General features: G+C 42.7%; 1 protein-coding gene across 9 annotated transcripts in view; it reads left to right on the top strand.

The window, feature by feature from the left end:
- The window catches only part of ZNF385D (zinc finger protein 385D), a 421,068-nt gene that overhangs the window by 84,672 nt on the left and 320,000 nt on the right, over positions 1-16,396 (top strand). For all 9 annotated transcript variants that reach the window (XM_079947339.1, XM_079947336.1, XM_079947331.1 and 6 more), the window contains one exon: positions 8,066-8,344. In XM_079947339.1, the coding sequence (XP_079803465.1) occupies positions 8,071-8,344 (274 nt within the window). In that variant the 5' untranslated portion in view covers positions 8,066-8,070. The remainder of the gene's footprint in view (positions 1-8,065; positions 8,345-16,396) is intronic.

Raw genomic sequence — 16,396 nt, 5'->3', positions numbered from 1 at the left:
TTCATTACAACAGTAGCTTCCAGGCTTTTGTTCCAGTTACCTTCAACATTTTCCAGTGGGAGGAGAGAAGCAAGGCTACATTTGATGTTTTCAGAACTGTACAGAAGAGCCTTTTTTCTCCTGCTTCTGTTTCTAGGAGCATGAAAAGAAAATGACCCCCCTACTTGCTTTTTCTCTTAAAATCATTTTTAAGGTACTGATGTCCATTAGAAAGAATGTAAGAACTTCACTTGAAAACCTCACAAGGGGGGGAATGTGCACCAGGGAAAGGGGTTCCCAGCATAGCCAAAGTGGAATGTTACACTTTACGGAGGAGTAAACCATACTAAAGTACTCTTTTTGGCGCCTGGTAAAAACATTCTAGTTTAGACAAGCTTACCCAAATGCTTAGAAAGTTGAGGTAATTTTAATCAATTTCAGCATTTTAACTTTAAAAAATACAAAAGTTAAAATTTAAAACAAAGTATGGATGGAGCCTTTCTGCTCATGGAAGCCTAGTTATGATCCAAGCCCATGGGCAGAATTCAGTTAATGAGCTCCATCAGCAGAAGCCCAAAGCACAAAGAAATCTGCTTGAGTAATGGGGCTTCCCCCACATCCGCTGTGCCTTCTGAAATTGGCTTGTTGGGGTCTGAGGAAATCCCCAGAACTGTGAATGCACAGGGAAGAAGGGGAACTGGTCCATCTGGTGAACTGAAATGCTTGCACAGATGGAACGTTCATAAATAGTGCAATGTTCAGTTCCACCCAAAGTCTGTAAAGCGATCTTCTTTGTAGTTATTTCGATTCAACAAGTACTACTTTATAGTTTCAGCTGAACCCCTTGGGTCCTTTTAAGGTAGTGAATTTATAGTGCAATCCTGTGCATGTCTACTCAGTATTAAGTCCTATTGTTTTTAATAAGGCGTATTCCCAGGTAAGTGCATAGGAGCCTTAATATTTTAAAAGAATATAACACAGACAACTTTACATTTTCTCTTCATACTGAGACCAACTCCAGTTGTTTTCGTTAGGATCCTGAGGCTAAGGGAAATAAGATGGTCACATGCACAGATATAGGTGTTGCAGAAATTATAGTAACTGCAGCATAACTTCTTAGAATTTGAATGGTGATGCTTATAAATCTGCTTAAAAGCCACTGAAAGTGCTCTGTTTCTTTTACAAAGGATTATGAAAAAGATATGTATTGCTAATTAAATAACATATGTGATAGATTAGTGCTCATCTCTTTTTATAGAACTTAATTAAATAAATGAGTGCAGCATATTTTAACACAATTAGGCTTCCGTTAAGGTGCTTTCCAGCATAAAGAAATTGCTGAAACATAGATTAAACTTGTTGGATTTAGGTATAAGTTGGGAATGCCTGCTGACTGCAGAGATGCTGCATAGAATTTGCTCCAAGTTCGAAAGCCCACCCTGGACAATTTTAATGATCTGCCACAAGGCACCGAAGACAAAATACTTTCTTTTTGTTATGTGTAGCTATAGGCATTGTACCAGTCATAGCAGACAGGGATTGTTTATTTACTGAACAGATCTGAAAGAAAAAGCAAATTGAAATTATTTTGCTAATAGATTTTTCACCGGAGAGTTATCTTTGTTTTCCATGTTTTAATGTATGTGTCAGGGGCTCAGGAGCAGAGGCACAGGGGAGAGAGGAAATGGAGAGCGAAGGGGAAGAATCTGAGGGCAGCGTAGGGGAGTATGACAGTGGCACGAGAGATTCCATGAGCTTCTCCAACGAATCAGAAGATTCCCAGAGAGGGGCGCCGAGGGCCAGGGCAAGGGGGATCCCAGGGGGGATGCACCAGAAGCAAGGGGCCAGCGGGGACTCCCAAAGCAGCAGCGGGAGATCAGGACCAGCTCCCCCACCAGAGCGTAGTGGGGGGGAAGAGGCCCATGTATCAGGGCCAGCGTCTCCTCCAGCAGGGAGAGAAGATGAGTCAGGGCTGGCCACGCCTCTATCGGAGAGTGAGGGAACGGAGGGGAAGTCAGATCCAGCTAGCCTCCCCGAAGGGGGAAGCAGTGACAGGAGCAGTGTAACGGTCAAGAGAAAGGTTGCCGGCTGGGCACGCGCGCCAAGTTCGAATGTACAGGTGCGCGGGATAGCAGAAAACCCGGATTGGGAACCAGGTCCTAAAGCCCACCGGAGGCAGGGGGAAGACTCAGGGGACTCAGCGTCAGAAGAGTCTAGAAAGGGCAAGACCCCAGCGGACAGGTGGACCCAGAGGAGGAAAGAGCAAAGGAAGAGGTGGAGCAAGGCTAGAGTCTTAAACTGGTGTCTGGGGGGAGGAGATTCAGACGGAGCTTCAGCGGTCTAGAGTTTGAGACGTAGAGCTGCGCGCCACGGCTTTGAAATCGAAACTGAACTTCAATAAAGACTTTTGTATATAACAACGAACTGGTGTTGGTCCTTTGTGAGCTGGGACCTCGGGCAGCTCTGACAGTATGTAAAGAAAAAAAAATCTTTAAAAAAATGATCCCTTATCCTCTGGTGCTAATACCGAAGTGAGGAAAAGTGTTGGAGACTGCAGAGTCATCAACTTTAGGGCTCTAAGCCTGCTGCTAGAGACTGAGGGACTACTGAGCCTGACTGACGGGAGGAGCCCACAGAACAACCTTCCAAAACACCTGGGTCTCTGGAGCCAGAGCCAGGATCTTCATGGATGTCTTCCCTTCAGCCCAACAAACAAAATATCTCTCACAGTCCTCTAAAGGTCCAGTAGCACAGGGAGCATGTACTGGAGAAGGTCATGAAACATAGCAGTAACTGTCTGCAGGCCAGAGGTTCTCCACAAGGGGACAGCACCTGGGAGAGGAAGTCTGGTGGCAGAAACTTAAATGGAATGAGGCCTTGTACACATTCCTATTTGCTCTGAATCCACTGTGTTCCCACCAGTGATTTGGGAAGTGGCGGACAACACAACTTTTATCACAATCCATACCTATCGTATCTTCTCATTTATTTTAAGGAAATAATACATTTTGATGCATTCCTCCCCCACCCCCCCACCTCCAACCAGCTTCAATCTGAATTGCGGGGAAAATAATTACAGTGGAACCTTGGGTTATGTACCGTCCTCCTTACGAACGCTTCAGGTAACGAGCTCCGCAAACCCAGAAGTAGATGCTCCTGGTTGTGAACTTTGCCCCGGGATGCGAGCAGAAGTCATGTACCGGCAGCAGCAGGAGGCCCCATTAGCGAAAGCGCGCCTCATGTTAAGAATAGTTTCGGGTTAAGAACGGATCTCTGGAACGAATTAAGTTCATAACCGGAAGTACCATTGTACCTAGTTGTGTTTTAAGTAGGTAATGTGTACACAGCCTTGGTTGGCTTTTGACTTTGGCTAGAACAAGTTGCTCACTTGGAGCTCTCCGTGGTGCTTAAACTCCTGACCTGCCACCTTTGCCCCACAGGCTCTTTCACCAGACCAGCAGAGGGACATTCATTTATTAATATTACAATTACTTCTGAAAAAACCTTGCTATTCTGTTATGTCCATTGATTTCCAACACTCCCCCCACCCCCAGATCTGTTCTGTCTTGACACGTGGGAATATAACAGATGTCTCTTTTCCCCAGTATGGGTATTAAGAAAACAAAGTTTTACCCATAACTTTATGTCCATGCCAATTGTCGCCTGAATATTTTCTGCACATCCTAATGTTGTTAAAGGAATCCATACAGGGGCTGTGAATTCAATAGTTACTCTACCATCCACTTCATCCATTCTTCTACCTCACTACTCCACCAAACTCTCTGCTTATCCCCTTATCCCATAAAGATTTTTTCCCCTTTTGTTTTTACTGATCCCTGAACCTTTAACAGTCAAAATCTGGACCTGCAGTTGCATACATTTACATGAATTTTCACAAATGAGCAGCACAAACAATCAGTATGCATAGACTCAAATGCTGCTGGTAAAATGTGAATTCATGTCAAGAATTTGTATATTATCTGATCAATATGCAGTTTTCAGGTGGAAACTCTGTATTTTGGCAGAACTATGTACAATATGTTAATGCTGCCTATTTGTGTACATTCTCCACTCCTTCATGTGAATGCACAACCATCAGTATTTATGCACATTTTCTATTTGGCTCATGTTAACCACAAAATGTACATAATTTATCCTGTATATTAGGTTTTAAAATGACTCAAAAGATTAGAAAATATTTGTGCAGTTGTATAGAAAAACATAGTTATTATCCTATATATATACACACAAAGTATTTGTAATTTTAAATTCATACTGCTCTCTAGTGGGGAATGCTTTCAATGCAGAAGATGCATGGATGTTGAAAAACAGAAACAGGCATGCTGATGTTATTTCATTATTTGCATTTAAGATTTATGCTTGTCCTCCTCCTAATAGTATTTTTGTAAGTCTTAGGGCCCCATCTGAACTATACATCTGAAGCACTATGATACTACTTTGAACAATCTTGGTTTCCCCCAAATAATTTTGGGAACTGTAGTTTGTTAAGGATGCTGATAGTTATTAGGAGGACTCTCAGAGTCCCCTCTCAGAGCTATAGGTCTCAGAGTTTGTTCACAGTCGATACCTCTTCCTGGGAAACTCTAGTGCAGATGTGGCTTAACCTTTTAATAAATAAATAAATATTCCTTTGACAGACGATAGCTCTTTTGTTCCTTCTTCCAGAGATAGTAGATATAGAATCCTTGCTGCCTTCCTCAGGGAATATTTGCTCTTTCAGCACAAGCTTAATCAGGAAAAAAACACTCTGAGAAGTTCTTTATATACTTTCATTCCTTTTTGATTTTCATCCAGGCATTCTCGACTTTCTGATCTCTACCTACCTCATAGTTTCTCCACTGTCAGTTTTAGATTATAAACTCCTTGTGATCAGGAACTTTGTAACTTGATCATAGAGCTCCAGATGGCAACATGCACACTGGCATGTTATAAATAATAATAAAAAATAATTTTGCATTCTGCCCTTCAACCAGAGGTCATCAGGGTGCTACACAATGATTCATAAAAAATATACACATAAATACGAGGTCTTAAAAATCAACTATATATATGTTTTAAAAAATAATATAGTCAGAAGGAGCCAATAACAATTTAGGTATTATATCAAACATTTACATATGCCTGAAGAAGCAAATGTGTCATGAGCTGACACCTAAAGGCATTTAATATAGGGGACAGCTGTATCTCAGTGTGAAGGGAATGCCACATCAGGGGTACCACAGCAGAAATGCTCATGTACCGTGGACTGCAACTGAAGATGGAACTATGAGCAGGACCTCCTCCTCCACTTAAAGCATCAGTTGGTTGGTAACAGAGAAAATGAACCTTCAAATACTTGGGCCCCAAGCTGTATAGAACATTGCAGACTGAAGTCAGCACCTTAAATTCGACCTGGTAGGACACAAGAAGTCCAAATGATAAAAGTTGAAAGCTCAATAATAAATGTTTAAAAAGACCTTTTTCAGAGGTCTGGTGTTGTGTGTGTGTGTGTGTGTGTGTTTTTTTTTAGAGTTCAGAGCTCTTAATTTAACTTTTCAATAATTTTTACAGCCACCTTTTATAGTAATATGGAGACATAGAAAATTACCTTATAGTGAGTCAGGCCATTGGTCTATCTAGTTCAGTATTGTCTACACCAGAGGTTGTCAACCTGGTGCCACTAGTGGGCATTTCAGGATTCTAGGTAGATGGTAGGGGGTTCTATGGAACAAGCTAAATCCTCCTTCCATTGAACGCTGGTGGGCGGTAAGGAAATTTTACCATCAAGAAAGTTGCATTAGTGGGTGGTAGGTGTAAAAAGGTTGACTACCCCTGTTCTACACTGACTGGAAGCAGCTTTCCAGGATTTCGTATAGGAGCTTTCCCCAAGCCACTCTATAGATGCTGGGTACTGAAATGGGGACACAAAGCGTACAACTAAGCTATAGCATTTTCCCTATTTTGCAGATAGAAAGAAATATGTTTTTCTGACATCATCTAAAAAAATCATGACTGATCTCAGAGATACAACATGATCCTATTCTGTTGAATCAGTAAAGTCCATTGAATTCAGTGGGACTTACTTCTTGGTAATTGTGCATATCAAGGCAAATCTAGTACTATAAATACTAACAACTGGGAAACACTGGCTTGCGAATGCTCTAATTGGAGAACAGCCTTTACCAAAGGTGTTGTGCACGTTGAACTCAGGACAGAAGGGAGAAACGTGCTAAGAGGAAGGCACATTTGGCAAATCCTCATCATGATCAACCCCCACCCAGAAACCTATGTCCCCACTGTGGAAGGACGTGTGGATCTAGAATTGGCTTCCACAGTCACTTACAGACACACTGTTAAGACCTTATTGATGAAAGACAATCTTACTCGGCTATGAGTGATTGACAAAGAAGAAAGTAGAAGCATAAGTTTGCAGTTAAAGAGCTTTAGAATATCTGGTTTAAGGGGTAGACCATTTTATTCCTTAACATTTTGCTTTTAGCTGGCCTGTGAGCTCTGTTCACCAAAATATCTGAAATCCTGGACACTAATGATACATGTTTTCGTAAACACAACTATAATTTGTGGTTTTTACCAGTTATGGTAAGTTGGCTGACTTAATTTTGGTGTCCTTCATAAGTGTTTTGTCTGAAGAGCCTCTTGTATGTTTAAGCAATGACTCAGAAAAAGCTCTGTCATATTTGTCTTTTCCAGTGTTTACTTCCTTTTCCTTTCCCACAAGGAAGCACATCAAAAATGGTGTTTGAAAATTCTATCTGTTCCAGTAATTCTCGGTATTAACACAAGCTCCATCTGTACTTCTCACAATGTTTTATGTGTCCGAAAATGGATAATAGCTCCATTTTACACAGTATGTAACTCTGGTTACACTGATGTGAAATATTGTAACTTGTCCAAATTGTACAGCAATTTTCCAGCAGAGCTGCAGCTGGAGTCTGTCTTTCTTGGCTGCAACTTAACTTACCAGTTACTAAATTCTAACACTTTCATTTCTTGGGTCTTTATCCTGAAAATGTGCACAAATCACATTGTCTTCAGTATCGCAGCACATGCCTATGCTTTCAGGAGTCTGGCCTTATTTCATAAAGAACTGCTAATTATTACTAGGGATTAGTACATTTTAAATTTCCCTGTTGGATTCTGAGCCTTTAAGATGCAATCACTTAATATTTTGAAGCATTTCCCTGCAGCTAATGAGATTTATGATTACCAAATGACAGCGTTGGGGAAAAAACTCCAAATATCACAAGATCTACTGTATTAGAATTGTAAAGTTTAGTGCACTACTGTGTGAAGTGTTTAAAATGCCATCCATTCTGTGCTATGCACATGTAAAGAGGAGGTTTGGGAGCCTTAAAAATATATTAGATTTCTTGAATAAAGCAGAGTCTTGGGCTGCAATCCTTAAACCTGAAGTAAGTCCCATTGAACTTGGTGGTGCTTCTGAGCAGACATGTATAGGATCACACTGTGAGCAGTTCAAATTAGTTATTAATTAGACTATCTTCAAATGTGAGTTAGATTAATAACCTTCAATGTCTGTAATTTTTGAATTCATTATTAGAAATCAGATTTCTCAATTTGTGATTTGGATGAAGACCTTTAAGCTGCTCCACATAGTGTGTTTTTTCTGTTACAGCTGTGGTTGAGTCTTTCCATACGCTAGAATTAGTGGCAGTAAAAGAACTGACTGTGTCTTTTGAAACTACAAGCAATGGGTTCAATTTTTAATGATCTTCTATTTTAAATAAACTCACTGTAAAGAGAATACTAAGCCATCAAGGGAAAATGGAAGCAGTCAAAAATATGATTCCCCACCAGATCTGAAATTGTGTCTTTATATGTGTAGAAGGGACTTCACTGATTGGCCCCCCTATGGCATGCTGAGTTTTCTGACATTAGGGCCAGAGAGCCACACTAACTAGCCAACCAGGCATTGCTGGTACCATGTGAGAAACACAGCTTTGCTCCATAGACACTAGGTGCAGACCACCAAGTTTCCACAGGACAAAAGTGCTAGATGTGCAGTACGCACATCACTCATAGTTTTCTCTTTTGTTTATCTTAGAAACTATGAAGAAACCTTGGAGTCCTAATCCATCTCAAGACAATGTACCGTATACTGCAAATTTCACATGTTTTCATGAAAGAGAAGGCGAGGCAGACCTGACACCTGATGACAGTGAGGAAAAGAAAGAAAGAGAGAAGAAACACAGCAGTTTTACTTTGTGCAATGTGTGCAACATTCAACTGAACTCTGCTGCTCAGGCACAGATACACTACAATGGGAAATCACATCAGAAAAGATTAAAGCAGCTCAGCAACGGAAATCCAAAAACTGATAATGGTAAGTTATTTGCTATATTCTGTCTTGTCTATGAGATTCACGTGTGAAAGTGCATCAGGTATGCTTTTGAAGTGGTGCTTGAGTCCTTTTTAAAAAGTTGGCAGTGGGTGGTTCCACTTTTAAGTATGGCTAAACCATTTTTGATGTCTTGCATAATTTAGAAGAGTAAGGTAAAGGAAAAGGGACCCCTGACCATTAGGTCCAGTCGCAAGTGACTCTGGGGTTGCGGAACTCATCTTTCATGTGGCCAGCATGACTAAGCTGCTTCTGGCGAACCAGAGCAATGCACGGAAATGCCATTTACCTTCCCGCCAGAGTGGTACCTATTTATCTACCGTATTTTTCGTCCCATAGGACGCTCCGTCCCATAAGACGCACCTAGTTTTTTTTTGGGGGGGGAAATAAAGAATTTTTCCCCCTTTATTTCCCCCCCCAAAAGCAGGTCGGGGAAACCAAACCAGGTCAAGGAACAGCGGGATGGCGGCGCTGCGCCTCCCTGCTGTCCCCTGAGCTTGTGGGGCTGGCTGATGTCTGCCCGGCACGAGGGGCACTCTGCTTCAGGGTGCTTTGCAGGGTTCCCCACGCTGCGGATGTCTGTCCAGCGCGCAGGGCGCTCTGCTTCAGGGCGCCCCACCCGCCGTGCGGCAGGCTGCTATCCACAGCGTGGGGAGCCCTGCGGGGAACTCCCGCAGGGCTGCCTAGGCTGCGGATGTGTTCCTGAAGCGCCGGGCGCTCTGCTTTCAGGGCGCCCGACGCTCCGGGAAGCAGGCTGCGGATGTCTTCCTGAAGCCTAGAGAGCGAGAGGGGTCGGTGCGCACCGACCCCTCTCGCTCTCCAAGCTTCAGCGAAAGCCTGCATTCGCCCCATAGGACGCACCCAGATTTCCCCTTCATTTTTGGAGGGGGAAAAAGTGCGTCCTATAGGGCGAAAAATACGGTACTTGCACTTTGACGTGCTTTCAAACTGCTTAGTTGGCAGGAGCAGGGACCGAGCAACGGGAGCTCACCCCATCACAGGGATTCGAACTGCTGACCTTTTGATCGGCAATTTAGAATTTAGAAGAGTAGTGTAAAGTAAAATATTAGATTTTAAACATTTCAGAAATATTAAGATTTGGATTTAAGAGTAGAAGCTATGGTTCAAATTATTATTAAATATTCATTAGTGTGGCTTTGATGACATATCTGCTGTGCCTGATCTGTAAGCTGTGAGCTTGTTTGAATAATATTTGGCAACCATTATTCAAGCTTGTGAAATCTACAGGCCAGACTACTACAGTGCTTTCTCTGTGGAGCTTTCCTTGAAGAGTGTCCTAAAGCATGAGCTAGTGTAAAATGCTGCAGTTTGCTGTCTGGTGGCATACATATTTCATAAACTTCCTTCCCTGTCAAAATGTGCAAAGGGTAAAGGTATGTGAAAGTGTTTGCAAGAGATTGCATTATGTTATCAAGGCAACAGCTCACTGATTGCAATCGAGTCACACATATTTAGTTGCTGCTGAACATGGATAGGGACACATTCACATACAGATTTTAATACAATACAATAATGCAATAAATAGGATGTGCATTCAGGTGTACATTCTGCAGCAATTAGCCCTGTATCGTAAGTCACTGTTGGTGGATATAGACTAAATTCTGTTCATGGAAATTGACAGTCAATGAAATTATCTCAGGAAGGGTTGCTCTGGTGAGTGAGATAATGCACAGATGGTAAGAGATTTGTTTGTCCTCAGGGAAGTTGTCAGATAGCCAGACTGAAGTGGCTATGTGCAGAGTGAAGTCATAACCACATGGCCCATGGTAACATGTGTTGAAGAAGCTCTTCCAAGTTAAAAAGTGGTTCTGAAGCAGCAGAACGATAGCAGAAGTGTGGGTGAAAGCTGGCATGGAAAATAAATTATAAAATAAATAGTAGATTTTCATGTGGGTGAACCTCTTTCCCCCTACCTAGATCATTAACCTTGGTACTGAAAATAAACCATTGTGAATATTCAGCCTACTACTGAATAATTTTAACATCTTGTGAAGGGCTCAATTTGGCAAGTCTTCATCCATTTAGCAGTCCATAATCATGGGCTTGAAATCCTGACATGGGTTGTTAACTTTTTCGCTACCCACAGAATCAAAGTTTGAGGCCCTTTGCAAGTACTCCTCTCCTTGTGTTATGCCTTATTCTGACAGAACTGATCTTTAATTGCATAATTTTGAAACAACTGATGCTTAATCACTATCCACCTTTGTAGTAGTAACCTGAAGATGTTTGTAAATTAGATAATTGCATTTTAAAAATCTGTAAACTGGATGTGATTATTCATTTTTGAATAGCCACGATTTAGCTGTTTTATGAAGGAGCAACTGTAAAATATTAGTTTTGTGGGCATTTTCCTAAGCCGCACACCAGCAGCCACAGGGGAAAATATCAGGTCTTCTTGGAGCAGTGAAGTGTAGCCACCATCTGTTCTAGAACACATTTGCTTCTATCTAAGTGCTCAAGCTTCTCTGTTGTCTTTTCAGATGTTTACTTATGTGCTCTTGAAACTAATGCTCTATGGCAGCTTTGTTGATGCGATTGTTCCTTTTTCTGTTTCTGATGTGAATTATTTCCACACAACATGGAAAGCTCGGGTGGGGTTTGTAACATGGTATAGTAAAAACTGAGAAATGATTAATGGGAATCAGCAGCCTTTGTCAAAGTTGCAACGGACTACTGGAAAAAGAAGAAATAAGCTCAGATACAATGTCTGTCCTTCTCGTTAGGTGAGTATTTGTTAGTCTACTTGCTAGGTGCCTGTTTGAGAAAAAGTCTGAGCCATATTACTCTCTAGGTATTAGAGAGCTCATTGCAGCACAATGAGACAAAAAGTATCATTTACTGTATTGGATCACGCTAGAACTAATCTAGCTCCCAGTTTACTGCTTTAAAAAATATTTGGGGGCATAATTCCTATTGGAATCATGGGGTGAATGGCAGCCACCCATTTCCTCCCCCCCACCCCCCCATTTTGTTGCCTGTGAGTGGGGCAGCAAAATAGAATGAGTAGTTTTCAGGTCAGCCTTGGAAAAGACTCAATAAGTTTTTGGAATGTTTTCTGCAGTGTCAAAAACTATCCTCTTCTGATTTTGTAGCAACGTCTGCAGAAACATTTGTCCCATCGTTTACGCTGATTTCTGGCTTTGTATATCCTCACTGACATCATCATGTCCCAGTTATAATTCTTAGGTGGTGATCTTTGCTAAATGATCCCTTCTTAGCTCAGGTCACATACTTTACTTGACTAATGCAAGAAGAAATCAGCAACAAGAAAAAAAGCTGTTGAAGCAGAAGCAGTTAGCAAAAACAATGGCAGTGGATGGGATTGAGGGTCGAAATTGAATATGTTCAAAACTAATGAGTTCTTTATCCATAACTGAATACTCTAAAATTTGCAGGACATAACTTTTTACTCATTTTCAGCTCAATAATTGAAATGGGTAAAATATATGCTCTAACCCTAGCTCTGATATAAAGGGCCATATTTGACTATTAGACCTAAGAGCCTATGGACCCATTCATTTCAATGGGTTTATTCTGTGCATTACTAGCACAGGATACAACCCTACAACATTTTATTAGAGTTGCTTGGATGATACAAAATCTCACAGTGGCAGGTGTGCATCGTTTTGGAGGCAAATGGGCATCTACACCTGAGAGTGAAAAATATCCTGCCTTTAGCATAAACCACATTTTAGCAAATGGGGGACTGCTAAGGCAAGAACAAAATTATTTTTCTGCCAATGATATAAATTAGTTAGTAGAAAATATTGATATAGGGAGGATCAGGCAAAAGTACTGCATGTTTACCATGGCTTTTATAGCTTTGTTTCTGTGAAATCTCAGTGCATTCTCAGTATCACAGGTGTTTAGCTTTCCTTTCTCTTCCATGTGCACTAAACTCCTCCACTTTCTCATAGGGAGGAAAAGAATACAAGTGTTATGGGCATGAGGTTGTATATTTGGGTCTGCGGAAGGAACCGAGCATCTTGCCCAGGCGGTATCCTAAGCATGCTGAGCTTGCTGCTCCTTTCCTGTATAGTGGGGATGGGGTACTTCTGACCCTCCAGAGAGAGGTTGTTGGATTACAACTCTCATCTTCCCTAACCACTGGATTTGTTGGCTAATCCTGATGGGGGTTTAAGTCTGGAGGGCCACATGTTACCCATCCCTACTCTATGGTCCAGTAGTGACCCATTAGGCAGTATGGATAAGACCCCGTTGCTTTGCAACACAGTGGGCCACTGGCACTTATTGAGAGTGGGTGAGCCAAAGACAGCTTGGTCCAATACAGTGCATGGTGGAAGGAGCATCAGATGGGCTTCACTGGCATGTATTCCATTGGGCCAGTCTTCCTATATCTCACCCTTGCCCATTTCCCTCTTGGTAAGGTCCTGCCCACCTAGCAGTTCGAAAGCATGTCAAGTGCAAGTAGATAAATAGGTACCTCTCCGGTGGGAAGGTAAACGGCATTTCCGAGTGCTGCTCTGGTTCGCCAGAAGCGGCTTAGTCATGCTGGCCACATGACCCAGAAGCTGTCTGCGGACAAACACCGGCTCCCTCAGCCCATAGAGCGAGATGAGCGCTGCAACCCCAGAGTCGTCTGCGACTGGACCTAATGGTCAGGGGTACCTTTACCTTTAAGCACCAGCATAACCTGCTGTGTTGGGAAGCTGGGAAAACAATGGTGCCCCACCCATGCTGCCTCACTGGCCACTGTTACTATGGTCTGAAGAACTGTGGCAATTATATTCTCTTCTGTTTATGCCTTTCAAAATATAATTGCTATGTGCTGGGTACAGCAGACCTCAACATTGTGTAAGTGGTGCACATAAGCTTTGTAGCTTTCTTGTTTGCTACCCTGCCTCTCTTCTCTGGTCCACTCCTTGGGCATATAAGAAAGCTGTGCCCAGTTTCTGCTCTCAGTCGAAGCTCGGTCCTCTTGCTTATCCTAAATGTGCCACCTTCAGTGTTCTCTCCATATTTTTCCAACTTCAGATATTTGTGCTGACAGCTCTGCGCTGAACAGTCTCTTCTAATTTTATCTGCCACAGTGTTGTACTTCAGTCTCTTCTTTTTTAAATACACTTGTTCTGCAAATGCTCAGAAACTCCCCTCCACATGCCAAAACTATTTTAGAAATCTAAGAACTTCTGCTGCAGTGGGACGGAACTGAATTGTCTGTGAAACTTAAGATGAACAACTTGTGACTTGCCAAGCACAGAGATGTCTATCAAAAACCCAATAACTCGGTTTTATAGATCTCACCCGTGGCCAAAGGAAAGGTTGCATTCCAACTTCATGTACCACATGAAGGTTAAAGAAGGTCTAGTATGCTTCATTTTGCCCTAAGTGTGGCACCAGGAGTGTTTCTGAGTGGGTGCTGGGGGTGACAGCTGCACTCACTGCTTTAACTCTTTAAATTATTCTAGTATGGCTGGCATGACATCTGCTCTAATTCTACTTGTCTCATTGGCTTCATAATATATGTCATGATTATGGTTTCCCTACAGTTTCTGAAGGTAGCCTGCCTGCCTGCCTTTTAATAATGACATATTTTTCGCCTTGACATTTTGTGTGTAATAGATTGGATGAAAACAATTACCAGCTTTGTTCCTTTATCATTTGAACAAACACTGCCCTTTTTAATTCCAGTTAAGTAACATTTTAGGGGAGTTAGTAGTGTATCATTTGGACAGTGGAGCAACGTGGGGAGGGCCCACAGGGGCAGTTGCCTGGGGTGCAAAATGGTTGGGGTGGAAGATTTCAACACCCAGTGCTGCCTCAATACAGCTATGCACTTCCGTCACTGGGCTGCATTGAAAATGGATTCTCCATGTGAACCAGGAAGTTACCTCTCCAGACAATGGAACAACTCTTCTTTTCTTATCTCTGCGGCTGCCATCTCCTGGGTGACATGGACTCCATTAAGCAGTTGAATGCGCATGCGTACTCTGTTCATTTACCTCCCTCCCACCCAACCCTGGGTGCTGACAACCCATTTCTACGCCACTATGTTTGGATGCATATATCAATTACACATGGTGATCAGAACTCTTTTGCACAGCCCATTCTTCTCTCTGTCAACCTTCCCTAAAGCTGGAGCTCCAGTGGCTGCTCCATTTTATATCCCCTTTGTATTCAACTCTGGCCCATGCATGGGGCAGAGCTGCGGATCCACCCTCCTGATACTGCCGTCATTGCTGGGCTGGGCCAGCAGTGACTTTGGGGTTGTTCAGGTACACCAACTGGAGTGCTTAGTTGGCCCTTCCAGTGTATCCATGCAGTCCCAAGCTCACTGTTGCTCCACCATACCCCAGTCACAGTTCAGGTTATCGGCAGTGACATTATTGTCTGGAGAATGGTTCCATCTCATCCCCCGTACCAGTGCTGCTCTCAGTTTTTGACCAGTAATAACTGGGTAGAATTTTGAGACAGGCTTCTAGTTTCTAGACTTTCCAGTGTAGCAGCCAAAGCATCTTCAAGGTGCAGCACAGTTGAAAGTTGGTGCTGACAAAGCTTTATTATCTTGCTATTTGGTGAGTTGTAAAACTCATGAAATTAAAGATTTAAAACATTCTTAAAGAGTCCCAAAGAGACTGCCTGCTCTCCTGTTAAAATACTAAAAAATAAGGCCGTAGATTTGCCGAAGTAAAAATTGAGCACAGTAATGAACTATTTTATTTAATTAGCCTGCTGCGGGTGATGATTGTGTAGCATGGGAATTTCCTGACTGATTTTTCTGTCTTCTCCATGGTTTAACAATTGGTGCAGTTCCCAATCCAGGGCTCTGTTTTGTAACTTAAAAGAAAGCACCAGATCAAATTCAGCGGTGACAATAAACACATGGCCTTCAATCTGTTGGGCATGGCTGTGGGATACATGCAGTTCTATATTGGTCCTAATCAACAAACCAGAGCAGAAGAGATCATCTCTTCCCTGGTGCCCCATTGCAGTCTCTAGTGGCCGATTAGCAGTTCAGTTTTATCACACCTGAGTACAAAATGTTCTCTCATTCCAAATACAAAATACGTTTGTGTTGCTTAACTGGGGAGGGTGCTTGTATATATACATCCCAAGTAACCAATATACATCCCAAGTAACCAGTTACAACTTCAGCAGTGGCTGACTGATCCTTTCCCAGAAACCTCTCTTGCGTTTTTAAACAAAGATAGGCTGCCTAATTTCACACAGGTGTGCCATTCTCATTTGATAGAGTATTTCTTTAGGTCAGGGGTTGCAAATCTCCTTTTTGGGGGCCTGTGGGCACATTTGCATAGTGGAGAACCTACAGTGCACACACTGCAACTACGCACACCACAATTTTGCACATGCACACTCATTCCTTTTCCTTGAAAATAAGGGTGTAGTTGGAGATAAGAGAGAACCTCCTCTCCCCAGCTTCAGTCTCCCAGTGATGGGATAACATCCTCCACCACATGTGAGGCAGCAGGCTAGAACAGGTGGCCCAGGAGAAGCCATGTGGTAGCAGGGGGAAAGTCTGAGGGCTCAGAAGCAAAGGCCCAGGGGCTGCTGCGGCTGTCCCAAAACATTTGCCAACTGAGGCAGTTGCCTCACTTTGTCTGATGGTAGGACTGCCCTAAGCCCTACAGATCTTGTAGAACTTCAGTGCCCATTCATCCCACCTGGCACAGGCAATGATCAGGGCTGCTGGGAGTTTGTTACTCGTTGAGTATTAATCTCTCCCTCCCTTTCCCAGGGTGGCAAGCATTGTCCTTCCTCTCTCCCCCAAGCTACAAAGGTGGCTTCCTAGCAAAGGCTTACCTGGACAAGGCTGGGGCAGGGAAGATGGCGGTAGCCTGTAGCAACACTGGTGTGGGGAGGGGGCTTTGTAGCCCTGTACTGCCACATTGGCTGCTACTTGATTAGACTGAGAAGTCACGATCAGCCCAAGCTTACCTGGTGATGTTCATGGCTGAAAAGATGATTTGCACCTTAATCTCCTTGCTCCTAGCCTGATGCTCTAAACACTGTGTTAATTTGTAAAGGAAAACTTTT

This window comes from Podarcis cretensis, assembly GCF_951804945.1.
Source record: "Podarcis cretensis genome assembly, chromosome: 12".
In the NCBI taxonomy this organism is placed as follows: Eukaryota; Metazoa; Chordata; class Lepidosauria; order Squamata; family Lacertidae; genus Podarcis; species Podarcis cretensis.
The sequence above is the reverse complement of the archived record's forward strand: the minus strand, read 5'-3'. Positions and strand labels throughout refer to the sequence as shown.